The 19348-nt window shown below is 41.4% G+C and overlaps 1 protein-coding gene across 1 annotated transcript; it reads right to left on the bottom strand.

Annotated features, from left to right (window-relative positions):
* Positions 1 to 2640: 2640 nt before the first annotated feature.
* golga7bb (golgin A7 family, member Bb) lies at positions 2641 to 17840 on the bottom strand. The gene is made up of 5 exons (XM_046401536.1): positions 17746 to 17840; positions 12579 to 12704; positions 11439 to 11591; positions 6468 to 6569; positions 2641 to 5091 (listed from the first exon to the last, which is right to left on the bottom strand). Exons 1-5 carry the CDS (start codon positions 17755 to 17757, stop codon positions 5005 to 5007), a joined length of 480 nt encoding a protein of 159 aa, XP_046257492.1. The 5' UTR covers positions 17758 to 17840; the 3' UTR covers positions 2641 to 5004.
* Positions 17841 to 19348: the final 1508 nt, after the last annotated feature.

Below are 19348 nucleotides of genomic sequence, written 5' to 3'. Positions count from 1 at the left end.
ATAATAACTTCGTATAAATTATGAAATACTGAGTTAGTTTCTCAATTAGAAACATTAGTAACACTTTGAATGATTGAAGACTGTATCTATAATGCTTTATGTGGAAATTCACTGTGTTTTATAATGCATTGATAATGATTTATGACCAAATAAATAAAATAATGCTTTCCGATGCACTATGTCAACAGCATTTGTACATTATAGATGTGACGTACAATGAATTATAAGTTTAAAGGTCTCATGGATGCTCTTGACTTGTCCTAAATTAGAGGTTGACTGATGGGGATTATGATACATTATGAGTACCTATACTCACCCACACACACCCTAACAATAATGATAATAAATAATAGATAATAATTACCTAATATGCAACATACATTGTTTCAAATACAAATATGTATTATTCTTTACTTATTACCAACAATGAAGTGTTATAACAAGACATGCATTATTATAGATCAATCAGTGTGCACTTCACCTTACTTAAAACATACATTGACAACTTATGATACTGCACAGTCTGTTATAACATGCTATGAACTCACGCTATGAATGTAGTTATAGAGAAATATGAATGCATTATAATACGCTATGAAATCCCCTACAACACTCTACAGATGTATCTTCAAAGTGTCGTTTGCAAAATATGAACTTAATATGTGAATCTACTGAAAATGTTTGCCCGTAGTTTGACTTACAAAGAATATCCTGGACACCTCTATCTCACATGAAGTAAGAGCAGATACACAGCATGAGTCGAGTTTCAAAAAAACAGCATGAATTAAACCTTGATGGATACCAACAACAGCCTGTAGGCATAATAATTCCCTTTCCATCAACTTCATCAGACACTTTATTCATCTCTTGGAGACAGCTGAAACTCCTCTCCTTAGGCTTTGAATAATAATCAGCTTTGAGGGAAAAAAAAATACACAAATCCATGTCAATAAATAATCTGATGTAGACGCACAGATAACACCAAGATAAGATATAAATTCTTCTAACTTAGCAGCACAACTGAGGACTGTTGATCAAGGATTTCAGTTCTTGTCATCTGGTACTCGCTTTGTTTACACACACATCATGCAGCATTAAACATGAATGCAGTTTTAGTCTCCCCGAGGCAGAACGGCTCAGATCTCATAGCAACTCAAAAAGGCTGTTGCCAAAACTCTGCACATCATCATCTACAGTTTTAGGAAGACACCATATTGCCATATGAATAATCTCTTACTTTGAACAGTATAGCATACATACATACAGCATCAGGGCTTATTGGCGACGCGTCTCAACAGACTTGCTGCACTCTCAAATACAGTACAGGATAAATATATGACGTGTTGGAATTTACATACTGAAATAGGCTATACATAATCACTTGGTCCACAAGTTTTAAGTCTCTGCTTCTCTTCCACAGACGTGTTGGCACAGAGGTTATGTTGATAGTCAATGTGATAGAGGTTCAAGGACCTTAAGTTTAATCTGCTCAATGATAACGTACATATATTTAAAAACACATCTTTTTAAGAGAATACATTTAATATAATATCATGATCTTCACTCCCTTGGCTGTCATCATTAATCAAATAAGACTTTCCAGGAAGAACAAGCTACATAACGCCTTGTTATATGGCACAGAGTGCTTCTTTTTCACCTCAGTCTTAAAGGACAGGTTCAGATTTGTCTGAACGACCTGCATGACTATATGTTTATTAAAAAAAGTCATTGAAAGAGTTAGTGTTTGTTGTAAACTTGCAATTCCATGGACATATGGATGGGGGTTAGGATATACTTAAATCAACACTACAATGTACAGTTTTGCTAGCAGCTGTGTGATTTGTGCTAAAAGCTAATGTCAGCATGCTGACATGATCACAATGACAGCAGTTAGTTGTGCTAGCATGCTAAAATCAGTAAACTGAAATTACAACTGAGGCTGAAGGGAATGTCATTAGTTTTCTGAGGGTTCACTGAAGTTGTTACAGTTCATCCTGAAGGCAACTTGTAAGTCTGAACAAAATTCCATTGTAATCCATCCAGCTGTTGTTTAGACATTTCATTCAAAACTCATTTAGATGTTAATCTTATGGTGGTGCTTGAGGGAAAGCCAAGGAATCACCAAGGTCGGGAAGATTCATCCTCTGGGCCCCATGGGCGTCTGAACCAAGTTTCGTGTCAATCCATCCAATAATTATCGAGATGGTTCAGTTTGCTATCGTAAAGCTGCTAGCATGCTAAGCAAGTGAACCTGTCCTTTACTACAGCCTTTGAATTTGGCACATCTTTTCCCTGAGGATCAGCAAAATCCCCCCCGTATTCACCTCCACTATAATAACTGACATTGTTAATAACAATATCATAAGCTACATCATCAACACTTACACTATTTTGGACAAATCAAAACATTATCTTCATTTTACAGAAGAAAAGCAGCTGGCTGCTGTACAGACAATATGCTTTTATAGCTGCTCTGTCACTTGATGCCCAAATTAGTATGGTTATTAAAACGTTTAAAAAAAGCATCTAGGGACTAATATTGGGCAACAGTGATGTTTTGGAATTAAATCGCATTATGGAACTTCCATCCACTTCTTTACACTTCACAAACTCAGCATAGATAATCATGACAAGCATGTACAGTTCCTACACACTTATTGTTTTTTATTTTTCCTTTATACATTGTCCAGTAAGCTCCTTTATTTGCTTATTGGCAGTCTTGAGTCATTTTTAAAGTGATCAGTCCATCAGCCCCAGGCTGGGTATCCATTCCACTGGGATGAAACATGAAGGCATCAAGAAGCACAGGAGGCTGAACACAAGCACGACTGAATTCAACTGCTGTGGTAAAATGCCTTTGTAGGTTCATCTCATCTGTCCAGGCATAAAATGCTGCGTTGAAATTAAACCATCCACTGGACTGAAGCAAAACACCTTCAGATTCTACAGTAAATCTCCAGTGAGTTTAACTTCAACTTGACACTGCTCTACACAAGGCAGGGGATCTGCTGAGGGTTTTCCTCATAGCAAAGTATGTGAGTAATGAAGAGGCAAAGGGCTACACAACCAGAGTTAATTAAGAGATAATGTCATGAGTCGTGTTAAAAGAAAACAAAACTAAGAATGGAAAAAGAAAGAGGAAGACAGAAGCTGTGACAACAGATATAAAATATGCAGACACTGAAACAGGGCTTACTTTTTTCAGGAGGTCTTGTCTTTTGTTAGACATTGTGCGTGGGTGTGCTGTCTACTGGCATCAACATCGTTAGTCTCCACCCACAAAGTGAGGCAGAATCTATGCTCCTCAGTCTGCATTGTCTTGTATGCACTGAAGATATTGCATTTGAAATGTAGCTGCAGCGCAGCACAGTATTGTGACCAAACAACATTATATGAATATTGTGTTTAATCAAAGAGCAAAGAATGGTTTGAATGTCACAAGCTTTATGGTGACTTTTCAAAACTGTATTACTTCCTCACCCTGACCCTAGAGGGAGCTACAACTGTGGTTTACTGTCAAAGTGACATATAAACTGATCTCAGACAAATGACAGATTTGGTTGTAATGAATTGAAAGACTTGAAGACAAATAAGAAATTTGAAACAATCTGCCTCAGCATATGTTGTCATTTCTTAATACTGTGTGCATGTCAAATACATTCTAGATGTGTTTTATTAATGCTGATTTGATTTAATCAACAAATAATCAGCAGACAGACCAACAGATGTGCAGGTTTTGAACTAATTCTCTGATCAACACCCATACAGCTGCAGGGATAACAACCCACACTGTCTTCTCAGAACCAAAAGTGTCAGAGTGTGTTTGGTTCTCATTTAGTGGGTTTATCCTTGTCCTTTGATGTCTCCTTGATGATCAGCAAGCTTTCATCTCACACTAGCAGAGGCTGGGACTGACAGCACAGACACATGCACAGCAACAACACAGCAGATACATGAGCACACTGGCAGGGACGCTCGCACGGTCTTACAGGGCCTGGGTTTGCTTGCGTTCCCAATGAGCTGAGACCACAGAGAATATTGTCTGGCTTGGTCGACTCCATAACCCCGCGTCTGCCAGAATCTGTGTGTGCACAGGAACGCATGGCCACAAGTCACAAGCGTGTGTACTTGTGTATGCATGTGCATGCATGTCTCTCAATAGTATGTGTGTGTATGAGTACTACAGCTGACCTACAGCTGTGATGTGGATCACCAGTATCCACTGCCGTGAATGAGTAGGATAAATAATCAAAGGTGTTTTCTGTTGGCTGTTTGATACTGAAGCCAAATGCATGTGAACAGAGCATAGAATCAAGCGATCCCACAGCAGGCCCAATTTGCCAGCATTCAAAGCAGCTTGACCCCAACCCACCTGACATGAATGCGATCATTCAGCAAGACTAGAGAACACTGGCTCTCCCGGGAGGCTGGTAGTTTGCCTCCTTTCCAGGTTTCAGAGCTGCTGCGCACTGTACACTTCCAGTGCGTCAGCAGATAGACATAGTGTCAGTGACCCCCATGAAAACAATCAAGCATTGACGTCCCATCTAATCAAGGGTAAGCCTGCTGAATCAGCTATACGACAGACATGGTGTGACTCATGGAAACAGACGTGATGGAATGAGACAAAATGTGAATGGAAAAACTGGAGTAAAAGAAATTCTGATTATTTTGGATTGGATAACTGTTGGAGAGTGAAGGATATTCCCTTACAGACACTTTGGATGTTGGCTTGTACATGTGTCAACTGCCTGTATGTGGATTCTGTTGATCTTCCACTTTATTCTGTTGCATATCCAATGTGTTTATGTAAGCCAGCTCCTGTTTTCAAGGTGGTGCGTCGCAGGCCCCAGCAGGGAGAGTGTGAATGCTGTGGTTCACCTCCTCGCCTTGTCCTCTACACTCATCTTAGAACCTGGTGCTCTCATGTTTCAGCATGCGGATGTTGGTAAGCGTCCCGCTGCCCCTGTGGTGGTACCCGTAAACCTGGCGCTGCCCCTCCAGTCACCGAGCAGTGCTGCCTGCTGATGACATGCTGCTGCTGGGACTGGAGCTGCCTGAGCCCCGGTCTTCGAACACACTGATCTCTAGCTGAGGGCACGAACCATGTCAAGGATCATCATGACGGAGAGGGAAATCAAAATACAGGGTCGACAAAATGCTCACACTACATTTATCATCCCTGAGTGTTGTCATAATATGTTGGGCTGCACAAGCTAAACAACTGATCTCAGATGAGGTGTACCGGTACTCATGAGATATTTCTACTTGGAGAGATCAGCGACTGGTGTTAACATTTCCTCCTTCTTCTCCTTGTTTTGCAGCATCTCCAAGGTGCTCCAAATACCATCACATCTTGTTTCGGCTGTGGTAAAATAAAACATGCTTAAAAAAGAAGGATGTAGCATCTGGAACAGCTCATGACAAGGTCAAGATATCTCAATACGACTCAAACTAGATGTGTCTAGATTTGCCCACTCAAGGGTTTTTTGACTCACATCTCAAAAAATAGTTTGAGACAGGAAAATTAGTTCAAAAGGAATTTTGTCTGCACTGGGCCAAGATGGACCATTGGCGCTAGACCTATGGGTCCCCAAACCAATTTAAAAGCAAGAATTAATCTCGCTCAAATTGGTCCTTAATGAGATGAAAAATACTCTGAAGGTTCAGGCTAAGAGATCATGCAAACAACAATGCTATGCTGTATTTTGAGAGAATGAGGTCTCCAACTAGCACTCACAAACAAAGACCATATTGTCTGAGAGTGCATTGACTTATAGGTGTTGGAAATAGGTTGGTCCTGTGACTTGGAGTCTGTCCTTTGAGTCAGTATGGGCCAAGTCCATGTGATGGTCTACTGGTCACTTTCTCTCTCTTCTTCTGCGTTATAACTATATGAGAAACCGTGCTGAACACTGTGACTGACCAAGAGAGACACACTGCTGAAAACGTGGCAACCCGTCTCTCAAAAGAACATGCTGATCAGCCATATGAAGAGTTTGAATCATTTGAAAAGACTGTGAAACAACATCTTATTTCAGAATGATAGAACAGGAAAAGGCAGCCTTAGCAGAGAAAACACAACATCACAAGCTCGTACACACGTTGTGCGGATTCATCACATCACCCTCTCTTTTCACCTCTTGTTTTCAAAGGACATTTGACAGAGTATGCATGCTTTTTTCAGCACTGTCCTGTTTCAAATTTACTCCTGGGAAGGAGTTGGCCATTGAACTGCTCCTCTGTGGCAGCTGGATTTTAAGTGCTTTGTTCAAGGACACCTTGCTGGTATTTCTTATTCACTTATCTAAGCCAGGTGTTTCTGGCAGAAACAGTGATTCTAACTGGTGACCCTCCTTCATTAAGCTCAGTTTCTCTAAATGTCAGTCTTCAGTTTGTCTGTATGTTCTGTCTGGGCCTTTATCGTACTTTACTTTAGAGAACAGCAGCAGATGAGTGAAGGATACGACCCTCATTCCTCTCTCTATGGGGTCTGTGAGCAGCAGACCTCTGGGAGCGTAGATCTTCTCATTCTGCTCCTGGATGTACCCTGATATCTTCTTCAGCACCTGAAATAAAGCAGGAGGGCAGAGAGGAGTTAGAAGACGACAGATGTATATTTAGAGGTAATCCTGATTTGATTAGAACCATAGTAGACTTGATAAAAACAGAACACGTGGTCAAGCAGAAAATAATCTGAAGAGACATTACATGCATCTTACTTTTCAAATTGCGATCTGTGTTACATGTAGTAACCATCTACATAACAGACTAAACAAGTCAAGGCTGCAGCAACTTTAACCTGTGCTGTCTTAGATGGAAAAAATGAAAGATGGAAGAAATGAGTTTGCAGTCCTTTTGCACATAGTTAGCATACAGCATATCATACTGACTCTCTTAAGTCATTGGCCGTCTTTATTTTTCCTGAACATTATAATCTAAACTCAAAGTAATTCCATTATCCTCAAAGTACGGCAGTTATTTTTATACATAGTTCCAAGCCACTCATGTCAAGCAAGGTTGTATGAATTGAATTACTAAAATTGACAAGCCTGAGCTTTTCTCTTTTTGAAGTTTTCCATTTTTAAGCTTTATTTCCTAATTCCAAAGATGGCTGTCTCAGGCTAAATGTCATGCGTTGGTTAACTGTCGGGGCAATTTGGAAACACTCTAAAATGTGAGGTGGAAAGTTTATTTAGATTGCACTGGACTTATTCCTCGGTTTTGCAAGTGCGCATTGCATCAACTGTGCGAAAACCACAGAGCAGCAGTGGAGCGAAGCTGAGCACAAAGTTCAGACCCTGCCTTGGCACACAGTTTCAAACAAGCATGCCTGTATACATTCTCCCACAAATCACAGCTACACACAGTTGGCCCTGGAGGGTAAGAGTGTTCAAGAAAGCCTAAACACTGTGATGTATAGTCCCATTTTGCTGCTAATAGCGACCAAATGACTGCTGACTGATGGTCTGTGAGTCTAAACGCACAGATATTAGCTAAAGTGGCATCATTAGAGTAGCTTATTCAGCCTCAGCTATGCCTCCGTGAACACCAACAATGCTGATGTGCCATGCCTCCCCTAAACTCTGCCTAACCATGTCAATCAGCTAGACTACACTCCGCCGAGCCCCATATACACATAAAGGATATGCAATGTTTAGCACATTTGTGTTTCTATGGGAAAACAATACACATCTGTATCACTTATAGAAATAAATATAGAAGTACATATAGTGTATTACATTGTTTATCTGTTTTATTATAACTTTGGGCTCATTTTGTAGTTTTAGGACTTGATTCTAATTGCAGCGATCTGGGAGTAGAGTGCCATTACTAAAACACAGTCCTATCAGAAACATGAGCGATCAGACAACCAGACAAGTTCTGAATAAGTCATATTTATCAACAATCTTATCAGGATGTAAAACTGAAGTTGACTGCACCTAATTTCCTGGTAAGCTTGGAGTTGTTTAAAATCTGCATGATTGTCTGACAACTTGTGTTTCTTTCCCAGTCAGATTTATTTTTAGTAGTGTTACTTCACCCACAATAAACCTGATACTGTGAGTACCAACTTGAAGCTACAACAATAGGATTCAAGTTACAAGTTATAATTACCCTTTGAAGTATTCTGTATTGCTATGTAACTTTTGTGTGTGTATTCCTAAACTGATTTATTTAACATGACAGATTCACATCCTCATTTATAAGTTAACTAAAGGTCACCACAGCACTGTCAGCCCTGAGAGATTAAAACAATAGAGAGTGAGCAACACACTGAGCATTCCTCTGGGATGTCAAAGGCCTTTTCCAGCTGCAGGCACAGCTGCTAATGTAGTGAGCCCTGTGAATGAAGCCTGAATCACATAAGAATACTTCTTTCTGTCTCCCATTGGAGGAAGAAGAAGAAGAAAAGGAAGGGACTTTTGTAATGTAATGTCTGGATAATGTTACAATAGTGGAGCAAGAACGACATGAAATACTTTGGTATGAAATACCTCAAAGGGAAGTGGTTTGCTCCATTGGGCTGCTTTAAATCAGTCAGATCTATGCCAAATATGTCTAACCAGAAAGCAATCAGTGTTTGGCTTGGAACAATGACAGTATACCCACACATTTATAAACACAATACAAACTGTGTCTTTTGTTAAAAACTCCATCAAAGAGAGTCAAATACAGAGGAAGCAGAGAGACACACAGAGCAGAGCCCTGACTAATGGGTTTACTGTGGTGCAGGGAAAGGCCAATCCTTTCACTGCTAGCGAGCTCTCGGGGAAGCTCAATCCTCTTCAGCGTAACAATATGACAGTCAAGTATACAAGCTGAGCCTCTGTTGTACTGGTATGTGTGTGAGAGCCCTTCTGGGAAAAACCTTGTGAGTGTGTGTGTGTGTGTGTGTGTGTGTTTGCATGTGTGCATATCATCTAAGAAGCAAAGGTCACAGTCTGTTTCACATGCATGTTACGAGCGTGTACTGTGCTGTTTGAATGAAAGCTGTTTATGTCACCAAATGCAATATGAAAGGAATGATGTGTGTATACATGTGTCTGAGTGAGCCCCACATGTGCAGCCACATTCGTGTGAATAACACAGGAAGAAGAAAAATAGGCGAGGGATGGCACATCCTATGCGTGAGGGAAGCTTTATGAATGCACTATGCACACGTATCTGTTCTGACACGCTGGGAGCAATCAGTGTCCTTTGATAGGGTGAGATATAAGCTTCAAGGGCTTTGGGTGCTCCAATGAATCTGAACACCGATCCATGCTCACTGGTGTGTGGCCTCGTTATCAGCACACACACACACGCGTACGTGCACACGAGACGTCGACTTGGGTGGGTTATATTTGATCATCCTCAGTCATAACGTCATTCAGCCAAGATGATTAAGTTAAACAGGTAAATAAACAACTCTTCTGTGGGGCTGATAGCATCTCAGCATCTCAATGGAGCGGCACTCAGTTGACAGGGAGATGAAAGGAGCTTCAGACCAAGCCATTTCTGCATGGCTTCCATACAGCCAAAAGTCCTTTTGTGCTTCTTGGTCAAGCTCCCAGTACCTCTGCACTGCTTTGATAAAGAAATGTTTACAAAATGCAAGAAGACCAGAGAGATGAATGTTGTGGGTGACAGAGATCAGAACACAGAGGCATGCTGGGACTTCACGCCACTCCAGTTTCACCTAAAACACCGGCAGACAGCCATGCAGTTACAAGAGGACTAATCAGACTAACCGCGTGTGTGTCTGTGTATGTGATTGTGTTATGTATGTGTGTGTTCTTGTTCCATCTCAGGGACAAGCAGCGAAGCAGTTGAATCACCTGCCTTTTTTCAAGATGGACATCTTGGTTGCACTCAAGGTAAAAGTTGCGTGCCATGCCTTGCCCTCCGGCACACAGGTGTAAGCTTTAGAGCGGGTTCTAAAGGTGGACGGACAGCTGAATGGGAACATTGTGCAAAAGGGAATCAGATCATATCTCCTGTTTTTTGGCTCTGTTGCCCTGTGTGTTCTGACCTCAGAGAGCCATAGTGCATTAGAACATGAAATAAAATGCTTTTGTGTGTGGGAGAAAGAGCTGGCTTCCATAAAAAAATGGACAAATATGGCAGTAAATAAGTCTCGTAGATGGGCAGTGGAGTTTATAATAACCAGCTGTCAATGAATAATGGCTGTGGTCAGATATTCCTACGATGACCTTAATATTCTACTGCACGCTAACAGGATCCAGATCCATTCAATCACCTTCACATGTTTAATATTTTAATATTAAAATTAACTTAAGGTTTGAATATTTCCAGTAAGGTCTCTGGTTCAAACCTACTGCCCACTGGGTCTTTTCAGTGAGGAGATAGAACGATCTCCCAGGACCCGTGTGGGTTTCTTCCAGGTGCTCCGGTTTTCTCCCACAGCCCAAAGACACGTAGGCTATTTAGTATGGTAGGATAGGTAAAGTGTCCATGGGTGTGAATGGCTGTTGTAACTATGCATTAGTTGTGTCGCAGACTGATGATCCGTCCAAGGTACACTCTACCTCTCGCCCAATAAAAGCTAGGATAGACTCTGCAGCCCCCAGTGACCCTCAACAGTATTCACACGTTCTCACAGAAAAAGCTTGAATGGATACTAACAGCACAAGTCCACTGACAAACAGTGGTTTTCCCCATAGACTTCATTAGGTTTGCTCTGAGATCAACCATACATCAACGTTGTCCACGCAGACTGTGTTATGAGACTGTGGCCTCTGGAATTATGTTTTGTATGAAAGGTCTGTTTCAGCTGCAGAGATAACAGAAAAAAAAACCAAACAAACGAAACAAGCTCTACGAAAAGTCAAGCTTGGTGTGCGATATGGATATTTCCTTAATTACAAAAACTGTTTTAAGGAGTAATGAAGCATTTCGGGAAATACGGCTGTTTACTTTATTTCCGAGAGAAGATGAAAAGGCCGATACCACTCACATGTCTCTGTGTTAAATGTGGAACAAGTTGCTGTTAGTCAGAAATGTCCATGTGTTATTGAAACTATAGCTATCAGTGATTTTATCATTTCTGCCAGCTGTGTTTTCTGTGTCAAAATGACTTCCATATTTAAGATACTGGGATATGCTAGCCTTAAGACTGGAAACAAGGGGAAACAGCTGGTTACATGGTGTAATTATTTCCTAATGAACAGCACTTTGCTCACTCATTGTTTAAGCGTGTAACTCCAAAACTTAATGTTTGTGCAAAGAAATACAAAGTGTTGAGAAGTAAGCTTTCTTGGTTTTGAACTTATTGTCTACTGGCTCTGCCTCCCTATAAAACAGACAAACGTGAGAGTGGCATGATCTCATCTGACTCTTGGAAAGAAAGCAAGTAAGAGTAATTCCTAAAAGCATTTGTTAAATTCTGGTCCCCAGGTGGTACATGGCCATCTTGTGTGCTATATGTTTATTACCTTCTCATAGCGTGTCTCCATGCAGAGGAAGATGATATAAGCTGTTGCACAAGCCAGACATCCCTCCAGGTATGACTGACCTCCAATTTTTTCAGCCTCCACGTAGTAAGAGTTCAGAGTCTTCACCGTCTCCTCAAGCAAGGTTCGCTCAATCTACTTGCAGACGCAAACAAACATCCAGGTACAGATATGAAGGCATACACACACCATAAGGACTGAGAAAGTGAGAAGTGTTCTGGCATAACTGTGAGCGCAAGATGTTCAGCTATTAAACAGCTTGCCAAGTATACCAGCTGCAATCGACTCAATTCAAAATACTCACACTTTGTAAAACCATTTAGAAACAGACCTCACTTACAGAAAGAAGACGAAAACTTACCACACAAACACTAAACAATGTGAAAGCGCTGTGTAGTGGTTTGAGCATCTGAGAACTGTGAAGTGATGCAGATTTTACAAAATGTTTTCTGACGGCCACCATACAATGACTCCCTCTGTGTGTCTTGCTGTGTCTGTGTGGATGGTCTGCTTCAGATGCTAATTGCTAGACAAATCTGCATTCATATATTCTGACGTTAGAAAATTCACTGATGCTAGAAGGTAAAAAGTGCACTGGTTATTTGCACCTCAAATAAACAGCACATTCTCTCCCAGTGACCAAAGTGTGACAATAAAATCTTAAGGGCCTCTTCTTCTTCAGCCTTACATTTCTTCTGATGAATTTAAATACAGTTGTTATACTTTCATTCTGTTGGTCGGCTGAATTAAAACTGCAGGATATTAGAGATCATACTGCAAAAGTTCATGCCTGTCTGTGGATGGAGTGGAAAATGCCTCCGATCTTGAAATGTCAGCAGACTTCACTATGCTGTTTGGATTTCAGATTTTCATTTTGTAACTTTAAGGATTAACACCGGATTAAAAAAATAAAAGTACACAAGTTGACTCTGTGCATTCAAGTAAATGTACGAGCCAATATCGAATGTGTTCTGCCATCCAGGATGCACCATTGTAGTGATTTTATTAAGCTTTTCTGAGCCATCGCTCTTTCTGTTTCAGATGAGTTGGGGTTTTGCCGCATTAACGCATTACATTTGCCTGCGTGCGTATATGTGAGTGTGTATTTGCCTCTGTGCTCACCCTGTTGTCGAGCTCCGAGGGAAACTTGGTCAGGAAGCGGCAGACGGTTCCTTCACTGTAGTCTCTCTGTATAAACACCTTTGTTACCAGTGATGCACTGTGCCTCTGCTCCTGGAGGTTATGGAACTAAGCACACAACATGGGGAAAAAAGCACACATGTTAATGTTTTGCCTGACAACACAACATGTTACAGCATCAATGAGAGTAAGCTTTCTCACTGCAACCCTTCTGTATCAATAGGCCCACTTGCAGTAATAATGAAACACTTTGAAAGACTCCCCTTTACAGCACTTTGGTGTTGAGTGATGTGTTTAACACAAAAACAGTCATTCCCCTGAGAAGCATACAGCAGCAGCCGAATGGGCCAGTTTAACTTGTCCCCTGCTGATCTAAATTACTGCCCTCAAGAGGATGGTAATTAGAGATACAGTGGGAGTGTGGAGGGAGGGAGAGGGATGAATAAAAAGGGGTGAGAACAGACTGAGAACTCGAAAGAGAGAGAAAAGCAAGAGGTATGCATTAGCAGAGCTTCAAAAAATGTTATGAAAAATTTCACCCAAATAAAACATTAACTATCTATCACAGTCAAAGTTTTGCTAGCTCCTGCAGTGTTATCATCACTGAAAGCAGGCACAGCTTGTGTTTATGATGTTACCTGCATGTATGAGCCCGAGAGAGCAATTTCCACATAAGCAGACAAAAAACAGAACCAGGCTTTCATCTCTATATAGGGTATATCACTTGCAACCAGGAATAGCATCCAAGCTGCTATTTTTGTCAGCTAAAAGCCAAAATCGCCTCACAGCCACTAGATCTTTCTGTCTGCCAGGGCTTTAAATATCCTTCTTGTTGCCTTCTCTGTCTCTCCGTCACTGCACCCCTCCTCCTCCTCCTCCTACTCCTCCTCCTCCTCATGCTGTCTTCAGGACATCATGATGAACAACAACAATTCACTCTATTAATAGAAGCAATTATCAGCACGGGACTGAGCATCATTTATCCAAGTTAGAATCAGCTGTCCGAGAGTCAGGTTCATTAAGACTGTACAGGTCCTCATACAGGAGAATGTGTGTGTACAGGAGCATGTGATGCAGAGAGAGAAAAAATCCTCAGATCTTTGATGTGTGTATAGCACAGCCACAAGAGAAAATGCACTAAATTCAAACTTGTTGACTTCAAAAAGATATTAGCAGTAAACAGTACTCAAGTTCACTGTTTGTTGCAAAAGAAAAGCAAGGAAAAGAGGAAAGAAAAAATTAAGACAGTGCGAAAAAGAGATTAAAAATATTGGAAGAAATTGATGATGAAATCCAGAGGTAACCATGGAAGGAAACGGGGAAATAAATGAGATAGGAAAGGAAAGGTAAGGAAAGGGAGATGATGGTAATAAAGGGTAAACAAAGGCGATAAGGAAAGAGAAGAAAACAACAATGAGAATCAAAAAGGAAGCAAGATGTTTTAGTTGACAGGACTCCAGTCCTGAGGCATCGCACTGAAATAAGTCACATGTGCTGCATTCAGGCCGGTGGGACATCACAGTGTGTTTTGGCCTTTTGCTGTTGATCTACTGACCTCTGCCTTACATCTCTGTGCTACACGTCGCTCACAGCTGAACAAAGCAGGCAGAAGTCATGTGTCTACGAGTCTGTCAATTAAAAACGCGAGTCCATTTATTTGTCCAGATGCAGGATTTCAGACAATAGCTCTCCCACCATCCCCCTGATTGTAATGAACTTGGAAACTTGTGTCTTCCAGTTTAAAACTAATTGACCTGACAGGGATGTCGTGTTTAAAGGTCAAAACTGCAACACAGCACATTGGAGCGCTGAAATAACTGTGACACCCTGTTGCAGAATTTGAAATGACAAGAAGCTAAATGTTTGCTTTCTTAACCTTTCTGTGTGTCATGGCCCCCTCAGACTTTGCATGTCTCACTGGGAGAGACAGGTCTCATATGATCTTGGTCGATTTCTGTGTCAGAGTGCACGATATCAGTCTGAAGCATGTCCAATGTACAATGTGTGCTGAATTATGGTGTTATGATGTTAATGGGAAAAAAATATATGAGAACAGAAGCACATCAACAGCTGGTGTCAACCATGTGCATCAGAGTCCAACAGTCAGTCAGAGGCCAACAAACTTCTTTTCTATTTTGCCTCCATCGTAACAATTTGTGTGGGTGTGTCATGTGTTTTACTCCTAAACTTAAATCTAAAATTTTGCTCAGAGCTACAAAATGTCCCACCAGGGTTTGCAAAGTGCGTTATAACTTGTTAGCAAAAGAAGGGTTGTAGCATCATGTTCATTATTGGAATTTGGTGCACAACGGTTTGTCTTTGCACTCCCATGTGGCCACTGGACATTTCACAGTGCGATCTAGCACACAACATGGCCACATTGGGGCAGACATTCCACGACAACACATAAACCACAGATGGTTTTAACATCTGATTCATTGTTACATGTACTATTTTATAAACATACACTCCTCTGCAGCTTAACGTCAATAAGGAAGATTTTACACCCTTACAAGTTACTTACAGTCGCCAAAGCCTTCCAACAGCTATTCTGTTTTGATACCAGAGGACTTCATAAAATATTTCTTGGATTGAAGTTGCTGGCAGAGTGACCTTGTCTGTGTCCATTTAAGTCTTAATATAAATGTTTTCTGTTGGCATGGTGCTAATGTTTAGTTTGCTGCGTGGGAGTCCGGGGTTCAAATCCAGTCTGTTACTGTGTCTAAATATAGCACACAAGCAGACAGCAACGTTAAAGTGCCAAACTGATCACACAGGACTTTATGAAGAAGCTCTGCGTTGTGCTGCACCGTCTGACCTCTACCACCACCCACACATCTATTACTTGTAGTTTAGTTTACATTTGTTTCCACATTGCTCAAATGCAGAGTTGAAATAAATGCAGTGACGATAAGTTATAAAACGAAGAGGACAAAGCTACATCTCATGAACTGTAAATCCACATATAATTTTAGTACCAATTAATATGACACACTATGAATTCAACCTGTAGAAAGTCATGAAGGATTTTCCCATAAGCCAGTGGATGAGAATTTCTTTGCTCCAGCTTGGATCTGTGGGTCTATGAGACCCTTGGTGCCATGACGTTTCCTTGTTTAGTCACTCCGACTCAAGGAACACATCGCGACAGAATGAGTGGGTGCTGCCAATGGCCAGACATTGCAAAGTGCGCACACACACACACACACACACATACACACACACACAACTGCTGCATGCACAGTGAATGAACTTGGAGCACCGAGACGAGAATTAAACGTCCAACTATTTCAGCATTTTTCTCACTGTCAGCTCTCTTTTGATCTCTTCATAATATAACTGTTTTTCTGCCATTGGGGGAAGCATTTGTTATGTTTACTGCCAAGCTGCACTAGCCAAAGGTCTATAAGTCATTTAGGTCTAGACAGTGTTGGCAAAACAGTCAAAGGTGGAAGATCAGTGAGTGTGGGACCAAAGTACGAAGAGGAAATCTTCGGTTGGATGAAGGTGTAGGCAGGATAAAGCGCGCCAACTTCCGAGATGATGACTGTGCTTTAACACTTTATCCTTCAACAGTGGAGCCAGGACGAGCCTACGGACCAAGAGGAGGCTCTTGCAGTGGTGGACTCAATGGATCCAGGGACCATCCTTGCAGCATAAACAAGCTGCAGAATGAGCCAACTGTTACTCAGTCACTTAGCGTGGCCCTTTGCTGACTTGGCACTCAATAAATATCATAGAATGAGTAGTAATATAAAGTGAAATAGGGAGAGGAAGGTGGGTGGATAAAAGCATGGACATCATCTCAAACTCCAATCATTGATGGTTACAAACTGCAGCAGCCTGTTCACATTTAATATGCCATGGATAATTGATGGGCCTTGGACATAAAATTTGTCCTGGTTCCACACACTGCACGTGTTTGTGCACACGCATGTGTGTACGTGTGCACGTGTGACTGATGGTGCTTGGACAGGGATCCTGGCAGACCACCAAAGGAAATCGGGGCTATTTTGCCAATGTCTTGCAGGCTTAGAAAAAACAAAACATAATCATGAATCCTTTCCAGCTCATACTGTCCACTGCACCTTTACCTGCAACACTATTATGTATGAATTACAACTTGAATTCAGCCATAAATTGGATGCTTTCTGGGATATGTAGCACCAATATGCATGAGAAAGCGCATGTATAAATTGGCATGCAAATGCATAGTGTATAAATGAGTGTAAGGTGCACCAGAGTAATGGCTGTCTTCTCTAGTGAGATCATTATTATGATAACTAAGGCAGCTATGTCTTCTGCACTATGGTGACATCACCAAGGACACAAAGGGGGGAGAAAGGAAGACGTGCTGCTGGTATGACAGCTAACAGACATTACTGAGTCTAAAAATACATCTGCAAACACTGTTGATGCTGTCTGGAGTAACTAGTTGTACTTTGTGACACTGCTTGAACATCAATATATCTGCCATGAAGCCTCAGTATCCTCAGTAAAGTCACCAAATCAATAACTACATTTATTACACACATGAAGAGAGTATGACAGCAGTAAGCAAAGTGTGGAAAGATGCTTCAATGTGTGGTTCATTTAAAATGCAAAGACAAAAGCATTGTCAAGATAATTTAAAAGTATGACAGAAGGAAAGACGCACAGAGAGAGAGAGAGAGACAGAAGCTGTCCCTGTCCATGGTGCTGACTGCTCCATCTTCATCAGCTCTCTCATCAGTCTCCTGTGCTTTGAGTCTACTGGATTAGCCTCCCCCCTGCATGACATTGGTGTCTGTTTCTTACCTCCTAATGCATAATAAAACTATGTATGTAGAAAGAGATGGAAACGAAGTTGTCCATCTGAGGATACCTTCCTGCAGTTACTGAGCACTGAGAACAGCAATACGAGTATGTGGAATTGAAGCTCCTGGATGAAACCTGTTTTGTTGAAGATAACGTTACGTGACTTGGTCAGCCGAACCACGATAAGCCACAGAAAACGGAGGTATAACAAGAAAGACATTCAGTTTACAAGACTGCAAGAAAAAAATAATAAATTTTAAAAAACGAACAAATGGAGGTAGAAAATAATTTTTCCGGGTTTTGTTCACAAAAATTGTAAAAGAAACGGCAGCAGAGGAGGCGAAATTCTTACCTCTGTCGCCATATTGCGGTGAGAGGGTGCAGGATCTGTCCCGTGCTGAAATCGACAACCGTTTGCTCGTGCTGAGCGGGACAACGCGACTAAAGAGCTTGGCAGGAAGACCAGAGGCAAGGGCGCGCGTGCATGTGCGAGCGAGCGAATGCGTGACTGGCGCTCGAGCTCGCGGGGGGCGGGGGGGGGGGGGGGTGCTACATAAGAATTTCTATTAATGCATGAACCGAGAATAATTTGCTCTCACACTCAGAGCCTCAAGGTCGCACTTTCCATATGCACACGAAAAGATTTTCCCCGTATCTGTATGTAGGTTACTCTTGCTTTTTGTGCCGCCTTTTCAAGGGCTATTAATAATTTCATCGATTATCAATAATTCAAATAAAGTGCCTTGGCTTCTGTTTGTGAACTGTCCAGTGCAAGCACAGCAACAAATCAGGTTTCTTTGCTAAAAGGCAAGTGGTGAACACCTGAAGTTAAAACAGCAGCTTTTTCAGGAACCCGTGAGATAAAATATATGAGATCATTGTTAAGTCACTGGTGAGTGACAAAGGGAGACCCCAGAGACATGCTACAGTGAATTCACTGTTGAACGTGAATCACTTTTGACTGTCAGCATGCAAAATCTGTTGTTATATTTGGCTATACTGATCCAATGCTGTACAGTCATCCAGAAGGTGTTCACTGCAGTCAGCACTGCAATCCTTCCAAAGCAGATTGGTTCCGGTGCAAAGTGGTCATGCTGCGGCGACTCATGCTGTAGCCCATATGTTGAATGCACCGTTAGAAAGTGCCCACTAAGAGCCCACTCGGGAGTACTAAACTGACACTTTCTTAATGACAAATTCTTCCAGCTCACAGACAGATCAAAGTCTGTGGACGTGGAAGCCAGAAAAGCTAGTTTTTGTGTTCTTAACGTGCCCAAGGCCAGGAAAATGTTTTTGATTAGATAAAAAAAAAAGAAAGACTTGGAAGGAAGATGGTGAGTGATATCACTTTGATGATTTTTTTTTTGGGGGGGTGTCTTATTTTCTTTTGAAATCTTGACTCATAACATGCTGAAATTAGTCCTTTTTTTCTATCACTACAATTCACATTTCCCTAGGTAAGCTCAGATCACATTTCTGGCACAGACAGTGAAGTGCACACAGAGGCTTGTAAACAGACACAAATACATCCACAAAGACATGGCAGCATCCAACTCTTATGAATGGAAACAGAATCCAAAAATAAGATGGAAGAGCCTTAACAAAATGAGAATTATGCAGAACTAATATTACTTGCCACAATCCTGCTGCTTGCTCCAGATTGCTTGAAAAGATGCGTATCTAATCACACTCTGGCAAAGATCCCTTTGGGGGGGTGTGTATTTATATTCACATTTACATGTTTTTGAATGCATGTGTGCGATCGTGCATGTGACTGTGCGCTTTCCTCATTTGGCTTTCTCCAGTGTATTTTCTCCTCACGGCTTTCAGTCACACTTAGACGCACACGTAAAATACACACTCGCCGCATCACATAAACCTAAGCCTGAGGAACCTATTTGGTGGATCATGTAACTCATTATCAGATTATATGAGCATCATGTGTAAAAAGTGGA

Source organism: Scatophagus argus, chromosome 10 (genome assembly GCF_020382885.2).
Source record: "Scatophagus argus isolate fScaArg1 chromosome 10, fScaArg1.pri, whole genome shotgun sequence".
NCBI classification, from domain to species: Eukaryota; Metazoa; Chordata; class Actinopteri; family Scatophagidae; genus Scatophagus; species Scatophagus argus.
The sequence above is the reverse complement of the archived record's forward strand: the minus strand, read 5'-3'. Positions and strand labels throughout refer to the sequence as shown.